At 38.3% G+C, this 13,126-nt stretch overlaps 1 protein-coding gene across 1 annotated transcript; it reads right to left on the bottom strand.

Moving 5' to 3' along the window:
• Positions 1 to 4,772: 4,772 nt before the first annotated feature.
• On the bottom strand, positions 4,773 to 11,143 carry LOC117983784 (caspase-7-like). The gene is made up of 5 exons (XM_034970404.2): positions 10,323 to 11,143; positions 7,127 to 7,305; positions 6,403 to 6,557; positions 5,688 to 6,071; positions 4,773 to 5,011 (listed from the first exon to the last, which is right to left on the bottom strand). The coding sequence occupies exons 1-5, from the start codon at positions 10,762 to 10,764 to the stop codon at positions 4,822 to 4,824; spliced, it is 1,350 nt and encodes a 449-aa protein (XP_034826295.1). The 5' UTR covers positions 10,765 to 11,143; the 3' UTR covers positions 4,773 to 4,821.
• Between the last annotated feature and the right edge of the window lie 1,983 nt (positions 11,144 to 13,126).

The following is a 13,126-nucleotide window of genomic DNA, read 5'->3' as shown; positions in this document are numbered from 1 at the left end:
ATGCATTGATAGTCTTAAGTTTATATAAGTTGTCATATATTAAGTATCTATTTCATTGTATACCGTTGGCTTCCTATTAAATTAAATAAAAATACTGATGATCAAAATCGTTCATTTGTAAGATGATAATATAGTCGTGATAATTTAATACGTACTTAAAACTAAAGCTACGAGACTACTAAACCCTGCGAACCGTGGCCTAGTGATCACTATCATAAAAATATTAAAAATTAATTCTTACCGTTATTAGGTCCGTTTAAATTCTTCACGGGTAAGAAGTAGCAACTGAAAGCACCTGTAAGTAATTGAAAATAGCTAAGCAGTTAAACCAAATTTCCCAAATAACTCGTAAATCATGTAAGCGCAGGTGGTTGAAATAGCCCGCTTTATTGAGTGGCTGAACCTAGCTGAACAAACACAGCTTTTATCTTTCCACCACAAACTGGCGCACTATAAAGTGGTTAATTTTGGCGCATGTGTAAAGCTTTGTAGGCGTCATCGTCAATCACTACCTATTCAACCTTTTACAACCTCTCGCACTGCCGAGGGTCGAGCTCTCTAATAGAGATAAGTGCTTCCCTATCCACTATTTCTTTATTTTTCTTTATTGTTACAACTTTCTGGTACAAAAAACAAATTGATACATAACTGATGGCCATGATAATTTTAATCACCATCATCATCTCACTGTCCACTAAAGAGAACGAACCTCAGAATGAGAAGGGTTTGGTCCGCTGGCCAAGTGCGGATTGGCAGACTCCACACACCTTTGTGGCTCATTGGTAGACTCCACACGCCTTTGAGAATCTTATGAAAAACAGCATGCAGGTTGGCTCACGATGTTTTCCTTCGCCGTTATAGCAAGGGATATTTAAATGCTTAAAACGTGTTATTACTTACAACTCCGAAAAGTTAGATGTACCGGGTTCGAACCCCCAACATCCCGAATAGGAGGCCAACGTCTTAGTCACGAGGCTATCAGTGCTGCATATATTACATTATTCTGTGCTGCTGCTAAGATCCAAATTAGGAGTCTCTCAACTGAGTAGGTGTAGCTCTTACCTACCAACCTTTTTTGTTGGACACATCATTGCGTGCACGGTGCATTGTGATGTGATACGCAATAGGTCTGAAGATCGTCATCATCATCATCATTCAACCGATTGAGTTGAAACATTGTAGGTGAATTGAGGGAAGATTTCTAACATAATACTTAGTATAGGTGGCACTCGAGTTGCATTACAAGTTACAACGTAGCTGTAAGTAAGTAATGTACATCGACCTTTAGAAGGAGATAGCAGATTTGTAGAGCGTTGTCCCTGTCGTTGAGACCAACAAAACGTCATATAGGTATGAGTGACAGAGACAATGCTCTACAAAGCTGAAATGTCATTCTAAAGGCCGATGTACCTAGTACATTACTTTCGGCTGCATACTGTACGCAAGTTTACTTAGTAGATATAGATATAGATAATAAAATATGATTAAATATAGCTACCTACCTATCTACATCAAAGAGTTATTAAGAAATCCTCGGAAAACTATAGTGAATGACATTGAATTTCAAATTGTATCATCACCACACCCACTGCTGATGTCATTCCGGACGAGAACCTCGATATGCCCGAATCACCTTGACCGAGCAGTTAGCAGGTGCAAATGCACCTTTTGTTAGAGTTGTTACGCACTACATCATCAAAGTCTTGACATTGTCTTATCGGTAATCTGCGGTCTGATCTATCATCCATGATCCAGGTATGTTTTTGTTAGTCACCTAAGTAGTACCAATTGCTCGACTATGATCTCACTAAATAATCTACTTAGCTTCTGAAGATACATTCTAGAATAGGCGTGCACCACCGTGCACTAACCTCCAATCTCCAAGGTAGCTTATGCCCGAGACTTTATCCGCACGAACTACACAAATTTAAACCCCTTATTTTACCCCCTTAGGGGTTGAGTTTTGGAAAATCCTTTCTTAACGGATGCCTGCGTCATAATAGCTATCTGCATGCCAAATTTTAGCCGGTTCCGTCCAGTGATTTGAGCTGTGCGTTGATAGATCAGTCTGTCAGTCAGTGAGTCAGTCAGCTTTTCTAAATCTTTAAAAGGAAAAGGTGACTGACTGACTGATCTATCAACGCACAGCTCAAACTACTGGATGAATCGGGCTGAAATTTAGCATGCAGATAGCTATTATGCTGTAGGCATCCGTTAAGAAAGGGTTTTTGAAAATTCAACCCCTAAGGGGGTGAAATAGGGGTTTGAAATTTGTGTAGTCCACGCGGACGAAGTCGCGAGCATAAGCTAGTCCTTTTATATAGATTTTAAAAAAGCCGTGATAGACTAGTGGTTAAGACTTCCGACTCCTATTCGGAAGGCTGCAGGTTTGATCCCGGGCCCTCATCTCTAACTTTTCGGACTTATGTGCGTTTTAAGCAATTAATATCACGATTTAACAGTGAAGGAAAACATCGTGAGGAAACCTGCATACCTGAGAGTTTACCATAACGTTCTCAAAGGTCTGTGAAGTTTCTGTACTTGTTAGCGTGATGAACTATGGCCTAACCCCTTCTTATTCCGAGAGAAGACCCTGTTCTGAGTAGTGGGCCGGCGAGGGTTAATCATGATGATGATGATGAATCTCTTGGTGTGACGCTGATTTGACGAAAGGATAGGGTTAGTATCTGCGGCCAAAACTCACCTGTCCAGAAAAGTTTAGCTTTTCATTATTTAGTGCACTTTCGGTGCTACTATATATCTACCATCAACTCATTTACTAAAAATCCTCAGACTATTCGCAGATCACACTGAGAGAGAAAAAAGTCCTCGTCATCGTCAGCCGATAGACGTCTACCACTGGACATAGGTTTGGTTAGCTTATAATAGGGATTTCCAAACTGAAATGGAAAACGAATAGGTAACAAGGTACTTATGTGAAAAAAAAATGCAAATGGAGGGAATCTCGCCGCGCCGCCACGCCCCGGCCACTAAAACTGACCCAGGCCGGTTCACAGTATCTTTCCACATAATTAGACATAGGTATAAATATTCTTTCCATGCCATTAATACCAATGATGAATCGATCATTAATATCAAATCAACGTGTTTTATGATCTTTTCGGATTCCTATCTGACTGCATTTTTAGGGTTCCGTACGTCATAATGGTGAAAACGTAGCCTTTAGTTATAAGGATTACCTATTCTGTCTTCCGACCGCTCTAATGTCCGTGTTATGACGACATAACAAGCAGAAAATATAGAATACCTACCTACTAATTATTCTATAGCCTCAAAGATTAAAATATACCTACTTACTTTATATAGGTCTAAACTTTAAATGCCATAAGAAGATAAAACAATTCGTATATACGTAACTAGAGGATGCCCGCGACTTCGTCCGCGTGGATTTAGGTTTTTAAGAATCCCGTGGGATTTCTTTGATTTTCCGGGATAAAAAGATAAACTTCCCCAGGATGCAAGCAATCGCTGTACCAAGTTTCGTCAAAATCGGTTGAACAGATGGGCTGTGAAAGGCTAGCAGACAGACTGACACTTTCGCATTTATAATATTAGTATGGACCAAAATACGACTACCCTACCAAAGAATTTTTCATGTTTAAAAAGGGCGCCATACCATTATGATTGAAAAAAAAAATTACAGCCAGGGTCACTCCGGATGATGTAAGGATTCTAACGATTCGCTATACATCAGTAAGTACACATATATAAAAGGAAAAGCTGACTGACTGACTGAGTGAAGTCGCGGGTAAAAAGCTAATCAACACATTATCTTTAAAACGTAGCTATATGAGGAGGCAAAGTATGACCTAACCCTGGTAACGGAAAATTTTAAAACTAAGAAGAAAAGAGGACCAAAATGAAGGAATAAATCCCAAAATTATTCGAAATTTTAAATCGAATTTTTACTTGTAAACATGTACGAAACCCACTCAGGCACGAGAACTACTCGCACTTGACCGTCTCGTTTGTTTATGCATTAATTTTGTAATATAATTTGTATGTAAATAATAAATTATTCAATAACATTTTATAGAGGTGACGCATCGGCATGACGCTCCGGTGGTCTGAGATGACGAGGTTTAGAGGAGACCGGGTACAAACGTAAACACTTTGTGTATAATAAAAACAATAGTAAAGACTAAGGACGAACCGCGTTTCTGAACGTTTCATTATGTAGTATCTATAATATAAAAAAAAGATTCCGACGAATTGAGAACCTCCTCCTTTTTTTGAAGTCGGTTAAAAATGAATCGTGTAGCTAATTGTGTTGCTCATCGCAAATCTCGAGAACAGCTGAACCGATTTCGCTAATTCTTTATTTATAATATTCCTTGAAGTACGGGGATGGTTCTTACGGAGAGAAAAATTTAAAAAATTTAAAAAAGTTCGCCAGGGCAGCTAGTTTTTAATAGAAAGAAAAAAGATATAGGTACTTGCCTACGCGGTAAGAGAAAGAGTACGCCAACCATAGACTGCAGTTCGTCTCGTTCGAATTTCAACTCGCACTTTGCACGCTAGCGAGCAAAATTACCTCTTTCCACGAAGATTTCAAAGAGCAAAAGAATCTTTTCCGAGCGAGTGAGATGAAAACAGATTTTTTTCATTCAATGAATTGGGTTCTGCACCAAATACCAAAATTTTAGGCTTGTAACTCATTTCGTCTACGAGCAAGAGACCTGTGACACGCGGACTTTTGAGTCTGTACCTCAACCAAAGTGGGCCATAGGCCATAGCAACAGAAAGACAGACATGAGTATCAAAATTTTATTGGGTAAAGAACAAGCCAGTCCTACGAGATCATTCATTCTTATGCAAATAAAGATATTTTAAGTATTCGATTTCCGGGATTTTCTTCTCGAGATATTGGGAAATAAGTCTAATCATTTTTTCTTTTGAAGTATTGAATTCTGTAATATCTTCAAATGTTTCACAAATTTCGAGATATGAAGCTGCTCTCTCATCATCGGGATTTTCTTCAACAAAATGTCTGTAAAAATGAATTTTTAATTTAAATGAAATGCTTCTTGTTGTCCACGCACACGACCGCTTTTTTCTCATGGAATTTCATAGTAAAGTACATAAAAAATTTTTACAAAAAAAATAAAAACCGACTTCGTTACATAAACACTAAAAATTGAAAAATAATTTAATTTATTACCGAATATAATTATGTATACAAGAGTTAATATAGTTCCATAATAATATTTTTTGGTGCCGGTGCCTTTCAAACAAAAAAAGAATTTTCAAAATCGGTCCAGGCGTTTTTGAGTAATCGGGGAACATACATAAAAAATAAAAAAAAAAAAAAAAAAATAAAAAAAAGATTCCGACGAATTGAGAACCTCCTCCTTTTTTTGAAGTCGGTTAATAAAAACGCACATAACTCTAAAAAGTGCCTGCCTGTGATGGAACTTCTGACCCCCTCGAATATATAGGTCGACGCGCGTCCTATCACTGCTCTCGTAGTAAGTAGGTACACGGTAAAAAGTTTGACCATCTCGATAATGTAAGCTAACCCGATGTACCAAGTGACTTACCCGTAAAAAGGTGATTGAAGGACAAACCAACAATCTAACAAACAAATATGTGTGCTCGGATTTAGAAAATAACTAACCTCGAATTTGAAGATTCAATAAAAGGCTATTAAATTGAATGAAACTTACCTGAGACATTGTCTTAAATAGTTGAAATGAGGTAGGAAACACAAACAAGGACCGAACTGAGTTAACAAAGGCGTTTCTGGTGCGGCACCGTCCAGAACTTCGTTCTTATAAGTTTCCGTTTCCCCATCACACAGCGGTAAGTTGGGGCCACTGTTCGTATTATATTCCTTAAAGTACAACTTTCTTATCAAAGTGGAGGACATAACGGGCATTTGTTTATTTATATCAATATCCCCCGTCACCCTGTTGTACTCCTCGTGTTCCATATCAATTGCTACTGCTTTTTTGACTTCGGTCATAATAGATTCGATGTCAACTCCAGGAGAAAGCCGATCGATTTCCCGACAAAGGGCTTGGATGAACCAAGTACCGTGTAGCTCGTCCCTGTAATTAAAATGGAAAATAAAATTATACTTAAAATGGAAATAGTAGATTGTGCAACTTACAAGGACATAAAACAAGCCATTTTATCCGAAACGTTTATCTACCCGAGCCGAAGGCGAGGGCAGATATTTAAGTGTTAAGTTAAGTTAAGCGCCGACTGAGTCTTGTGAAAAAGAACCCCGGATGGGTTCGAAACACTCGGGCTAACGTCGACGAAATACGTGAGTAAAGCCGTTTTATCATACATGTATCAATATCACTCACGATGGTTTAAACGCTAAAATTACCTAAATAATACTTTTGTGTCACGGCGTACTTCTAGCATAGGTACCTGTGAGAGGGATTCCCCATGTAAGAGCTGTGAAGAACCAACATGTCTGATTCAATTGGCAGCGTGTAAGGTCCCTGGTCATCATCAACGTCTTTGTAAATCTTCCCTATTTGTTTTGCGAGCACTCCTCGTATTGGTCTTGTACCTCGACAAGCCTGGAAGTACGCAAAATATTATGTAGATGTTAATGATGTCTCTTTGAGATAAGTGCTTCGGTATCCACTTTTATCTTTTTAGGGTTCCGTACATCCGAATGGAAAACCGACCCCTTACGCGTAGGATCACTCGTGTCTCTGTCTCTCCGTCTGTCACATCTAATTAGCTCCGAATCTACTGGACCGATTAACTTGAAATTTGGTACACATGAATTTCTGTGATCCAAGCACGAAGGTTAAGCGTAAATAAATGAATTATAAGGTAGTAAGGCAAATTAGAAAATTTCCAAAAAGTTTTGAAAATTTCACACGATACGTTTCATCATCATCATCGTCAGCCTGTGAACTTACATTGTTAGACATACGCCTTCCCTTATGAGCGCCACCACATCCGGTCATCATCTTCCTCACACCTCATACTCCAGAGTTTTATGAACACGGATAAAAATATATTACGTCTTTGAAAAAAGACAATACTTAGTAGGTAACTAGGTACCTTCTCTTCGCCACCGGGTAGGGGTAGCTGGAGCCGACTTCCCGGCTACCTAAACATCTGAAAAGGCACTTACCTGAATAATCAATAACTTGGGTTTCGTTATGAGTGTGGGTTTGTCGTGTGTTTTAAAGTGATTAATTATTTCAGTTTCGCTGTACTGCTGGTCCTTGGCACGAAGCAGGCCGTCGTAGGTTCCATGAGTTAGCACTACAACCGCCACGCATCCGTAATCCGTGAAATCTTTTTCTCTAACTGCAACAAGTCACCTTTTAAAAAGCTTGTCGTCATCGTCGTTTCAACTGACGAACTTTCACAGCTGGTCGAAAATGTCTTGCAAGGTTCGCTATACTTTACACAAAAGTGGGTTTAGACCAAAGCTCACTCTATTAGCCATTTAGTCCTCATAATAAAAGGGGTGGCGTGGGTCGGTCATCAATGACCTTTCCACACTGACAAATCCTCTTTGGATTAACAGACATAGAATATTTCTCGATCTCTCTTTATCCAAAGAGAATTTGACAGACTGGCGATAGAGCGAGCATATTATGCTTGTTTGGTCTGGGCTAAGCTAAACTTGTGTTGTACCGCTTGTGTCCAGCTGCGGCTCCCAGCAAGTCGCTTCAAATCGTCTAGTTCTAACTCCTAACATATTAGTTGGTGGATCATCTTTCTTATACGATCATGTGATCCCTAGGTAAGTAAGTACTTTCATCGTATTCGCGATATAAGCTACGACAGCTGAGTGTGACTGAATATTTCACCAAGTTAGTACCCAATACGGATACTATTCTCAATAGAGTGGCGACTCTACGTAGGATACGAGTTACGACAGATTCAATTAGCAGGACTAATTAGCTAAACTGAAGACGAAGACGTACCGATTTGCAAATTATGCAAATCGGCATCAAATGCAGCCCAGCAGGAAGAACCACAGGGGGCAGTACGCAGTCAGCTGCATGAGACGGCGCGGGGACAGGATCCTTCCAACTATTCTTATAATGTTATCAGAGTCGTGGATAAGTCATTCAAAAACCCCCTAATCTCCTAACTACAAAGAGGACTTTTAATAGTTATCACCGATGAATCATTTAATACCTATTGCAAAACAGTGATAAGAAAGAAATGCGTCACTGAGAAAAATGCTAATCATGCAGCTAAAAGAACTATCTTTACTTACCTTGATACTTAATATTAGATCAAAATCTATGACGGAATCTCTACATAGTATAAAATAAAGTCGCTTCCCGCTGTCTGAATGTATGTATGTATGAACGCGTAGATTTTTTAAAGTACCTACGCAACGGATTTTAATGGCGTTTTCACCAATAGATAGAGGAATTCAAGAGGAAGGTTTATAAGTATACCTAGTTTAATATTGGTTTGTGTTAATTAAAGGAATTAAAGGATGTATTTCACTGAGATCAATAGGTATATATAAGAATTTGACACCACAGTAGTATCTACATTGCACCCATGCGAAGCCGGGGCGGGTCGCTAGTATAAGATAAAATAACAAACTCCTTAGAATAGGTATTTGCTCTCATGAGCAGGCCGATAGAAAAGAATCGAGAATAAAGAAAAACCGAAAACGCATACTAGAGCCACTGAGCTCTGTGGACTGATTTACTTAAACCTTAATCTAGCAGTTAAGCATTGCAATTTGCAACCGATCAAAATCCGTGAATATACGTTTCGACGTAAGTACTTAGTCAAACCAAGGTCGGTCGTAAGGTGGAAACCCTTGATCGCTCAGTTATTCGATGAAGAATTACTAATCAATTCGCCAAATGTTTCCAGCGATATTTGAATTTAGATCGCAGATTGAGCGTGACCTGCATTGACTGTGTAGGTACCGGGCGCTATTTTCAAAACATAGAAACTTATTTATTCTAGCCATAGAAGAACAGATTCTAAGCAAGTGCGCTCCATCTTAGGCTACATTATCACTTGCTAGTTGCTACCATGGTCTGATTGCAGTCAAGCGCTAGTCTATCAATTAAAAAAAACCGGCCAAGTGCAAGTCAGACTCGCGCACTGAGGGTTCACACATTTTAATTTTTTTATTATGATGTAACCACAAATTCACGTTTTTCAGATTTTTCCCCTAATGTCAGCTATAAGACCTACATACCTGCCAAATTTCATGATTCTAGGTGAACGGGAAGTACCCTGTAGGTTTCTTGACAGACAGACAGACAGACAGATAGGCAACAAAGTGATCCTATAAGGGTTCCGTTTTTCCTTTTGAGGTACGGAACCCTAAAAAAGACCGAAAACACAAAGTGCCAATAAAATCATCATCACATTTACTAGTCTTGGTAGGAAGCATTAGGAAGTGTAAAGCGTGACCAACATGAGGAGTGAGGACGTATGCCCATCAAATCTGTGCTCTGTCGGGAAAACGATCGACATTTTCCGACAGTCCAAACAAAGTCCAAATTGAATCCTTTATGAGTGAAGTCAAAATAGCGCTATAGCGGTAAAATATTTGATTGAATTGGAACACGATCACAGTAGCCAAGATAAATAAACAATAAGTAAGTAAATGCTAGTTATACTGACGCTGTGAATTATTTATTAATCTCCATTAATGAGATTTGGTAGCATGCACCTTAATGGTAACCGGTCGGCGCTATAGACTCGCACGCGAAGAGTTCCGTACAGTGCGACCAGGCTCTCTTGGCACTTGAACAACATTGATAGGGGGACGCTGCTGGAGAACAAAGGCTTAGAATATTCAAACAAGAACAAAGCTACACTTGACGGCAACGTTAGTTCCGATTTTCGCCACGCGCCTTGCCTTGATGTGGTTAACCACAAATTCACGGCTTTCAGATTTTTTCTTTTACTTGTGCTCTACCTACCTACCTGCCAAATTTCATGATTCTAGGTCAACGGGAAAGTACCCTACCCTAGATATAGGATGTTCTTGACAGACACCACGATGGACAAAATAATTTTTTTTGAGAGATAGTAACAACAAATTCACAGTTTTCGGGTTTTTCCTTGAGCTATAAGACATTGCTAGCGCACGAGTAGATATCTGTGTTGTTAGCTACCTGCCAAGTTTCATGATTCTAGGTCAACGGGAAGCGCCCTATAGATTCTGATTCCTTTGAACACAACACGACAGACACGACAGTCAGACAGACAGTCAACGAAGTGATCCGATAAGATCTCGTTTTTTCCTTTTGTGGTACGGAACACTAAAAATACTTAGGTAGTTGTTTTTAGGTATAGATAATAATATTATTGGTCTGAGAACTTACAAATTCTTAATGCGTCTAATATTTCGGCTTTAGTAAAGTCCGTGTGTACTTCAACTTCAAATCCGAATTTGGAAAACGTTTGCTCAATAGCTTCCACATCCTTTTCTGTGCCAAGTCTAGGATTATACCCCTCTATGTTTTCTTGGTTGAATACGACGAGGTAATTCTTCTCGAACGTTTCTAGTTTGTATGTGGGCTCGTGTTTGCTCAAAGCCTTGATGTTGTAAGGAATTGTTTTTACCGTTTCAACTATTTCATCACTTGGCGACTTAGTTTCATCATCGGCTTTTACATCTTCTACTGACACCCCGCGGTCTATAGGCGGAGCATTCATAATTCCATCCGTTTGGAACACGCCAGGATTCCTATGACTAACATAGTAAAATCCCTCCGATGGTATTCCTTCGGTTGGTATATACCCTTGAGTCTTCCAACGTTCCATTTATACTATTATTTGTGTTTGTTGTACCAAAAAAACACAACACTGCCGTCTGCCACACTCGTTTTGTAAAATACTTATCGATCTTCTTTACTTTATCTTATCATACCTAGTGATATCGTATATTAAGTATCGGATGATAATAATATCATGGAAGTCATATTTTTAGGGTTCTGTACCTTCAATGAAAAAAACCGGCGAAGTGTGAGTCAGGCTCGCGCAATGAGGGTTCCGTACTACAGTCGTATTTTTTCGTCATTTTGCACGATAATTCAAAAACTATGATGCATGAAAATAAATAAAAATCTGTTTTAGAATGTACAGGTGAAGACCTTTCATATGATACCCCACTTGATATAGTTATCTCACTTCGAAAGTTGAAAATATTAATCCAACTAATTGTGGTTCATGACCACAATTTAATTTTTTTTGTGTGATCCAACCCTAAATTCACGGTTTTTAGATTTTTCCCCAAATGTCAGCTATAAGATCTACCTACCTGCCAAATTTCATGATTCTAGGTCAACGGGAAGTACCCTGTAGGTTTCTTCACAGACAGACAGACAACAAAGTGATCCTATAAGGGTTCCGTTTTTCCTTTTGAGGTACGGAACCCTAAAAAGGAACCCTTATAGGAGGATCACTTTGTTGTCTGTCTGTCTGTCTGGTCGTCTGTACGTCGTGTCTGTCAAGAAAACCTATCGACATCGGGTGCTTCCCATTGACCTAGAATCATGTAATTTGGTAGGTATTAGGTAGGTCTTATAGCACTAGTACCACGGAACAGAAAAAACAGTGGAAGTGCTAAGTAGGCGTGGCACGCGTGCCACAATTAAGCGTAGTTACGTAAAACTGATCCCAGTCGCGTTCTAACATCGCGTGGAGTTGGTAGTCTCGCGACAAATTCATATTGCCCTAGCAATGTTACTGTTCCGTTTTGGAGTGTAAAAATGATAGTAGGAGAAAAAATCTTAAAAATGGAGGTGTTTCGTATCATCGGTAAGTACGATTTTCATTGTTTTCTATAAAATCTTAATTTATTTCAATTTACTAATATTTAATAGAACGGTTAGTCAAAATCAACCTTAAACAATTAAGATAAAGTTTATTTTGGATTGATTCTATTCCGAAAGTACTTCGCTCCGTGTTCGCTACTCAAATAGTGATGTGGCCAAGTAGAATATTGAATTTATCGATTGATATCGATACAAGGATATAAATAAATAGTAACGCAATAATTATAATTTATTAATGAGTGAGACGTTGCATTGATCACTAAATAGACATCAGTAGTTCCTCTAACCTTCATTTAAAATATTTTTAGGTTTCCCAAAGATGCAAGCATCAAAGAGAAATGGATAGATGCAACGGGTAGAGTTAATTGGATGCCAACCAAATCAAGCATGATATGCTCTGAGCATTTTTTTAGAAGTCGATTTTATAATATCAAATAAAGGATATAGATATACGAAACCTACTGCGCTTCCATCAATGAAAATCGTTAAGTCTTTTAATCAAATAACCTTGTTTTATTTTATTACTTTCAGTAAGTATTGAAAATACTTGATATTATAATACAAAACAACACACCTCTTAGTTATATTTTTGTATGAAGATTGACTGACTAAATATCAAATTTAATTCATAAACACACTAATTAATTTTTCTCCTATTCATTTTTATATAGGTACTAGATGATGCCCGCGACTTCGTCCGCGTGGATTTAGGTTTTTAAAAATCCTGTGGGAACTTTTCAACTTCCTATGTCCTTTCCCGGGATGCAAGCTATCTCTGTACCAAATTTCATCAAAAACGGTTGATCGGTTGAGCCGTGAAAAGCTAGCAGACAGACAGACAGACAGACAGACACACTTTCGCATTTATAATATTAGTACGGATTTATTCTCAAAATTTAATTTTGGTTTCAGCCACAAAATGATAAATGTGGTCACTCCAGGTTCTTCAAAAAGACAAGGTGATTCGGAGATTCCTGCGTCTAATCACGATTTGATGAAGGCAATAGTCGAAAAATATATACATAAATGTTCGCATACACCATTTATTAAAATTAAAAATAAGACTTTCGAAACGCCAGTTTCTTAACAAATATGTTTTATTTCAAGGGCAATAAATAAAATTTATCTATTTTCATACGTTGCAGTATTTATTGTGCATACTTGTAAAAGGCATGCATACATACCAGCACTTTTATTCAATTTTATAATTACCTTTTTTAATTTTATTTTTGCGAATGAACAAAATAACGAGTATCTATCGATATCGATAGGTAATTCATTGAGCTACGTGGTGCAGCCTTAACTGAGGAGGAAAAAAAATCGACCGATCACGCAAATGTCAACCATAT

This window comes from Maniola hyperantus, chromosome 7 (assembly GCF_902806685.2).
Source record: "Maniola hyperantus chromosome 7, iAphHyp1.2, whole genome shotgun sequence".
Taxonomy (NCBI): Eukaryota; Metazoa; Arthropoda; class Insecta; order Lepidoptera; family Nymphalidae; genus Maniola; species Maniola hyperantus.
This window is presented reverse-complemented; position numbering and strand designations above follow the sequence as displayed.

Bases quoted from the DNA above. Each gene is read 5' to 3' on its own strand.
- LOC117983784 (XM_034970404.2), bottom strand. From the start codon at position 10,764: ATGGAACGTTGGAAGACTCAAGGGTATATACCAACCGAAGGAATACCA. The intron at 6,558-7,126 runs GTAAGTGCCTTT...GCGTACTTCCAG, and splicing joins CCAAGTTATTGATTATTCAG to GCTTGTCGAGGTACAAGACC. The intron at 5,012-5,687 runs GTAAGTTTCATT...TCATTTTTACAG, and splicing joins TATTTAAGACAATGTCTCAG to ACATTTTGTTGAAGAAAATC.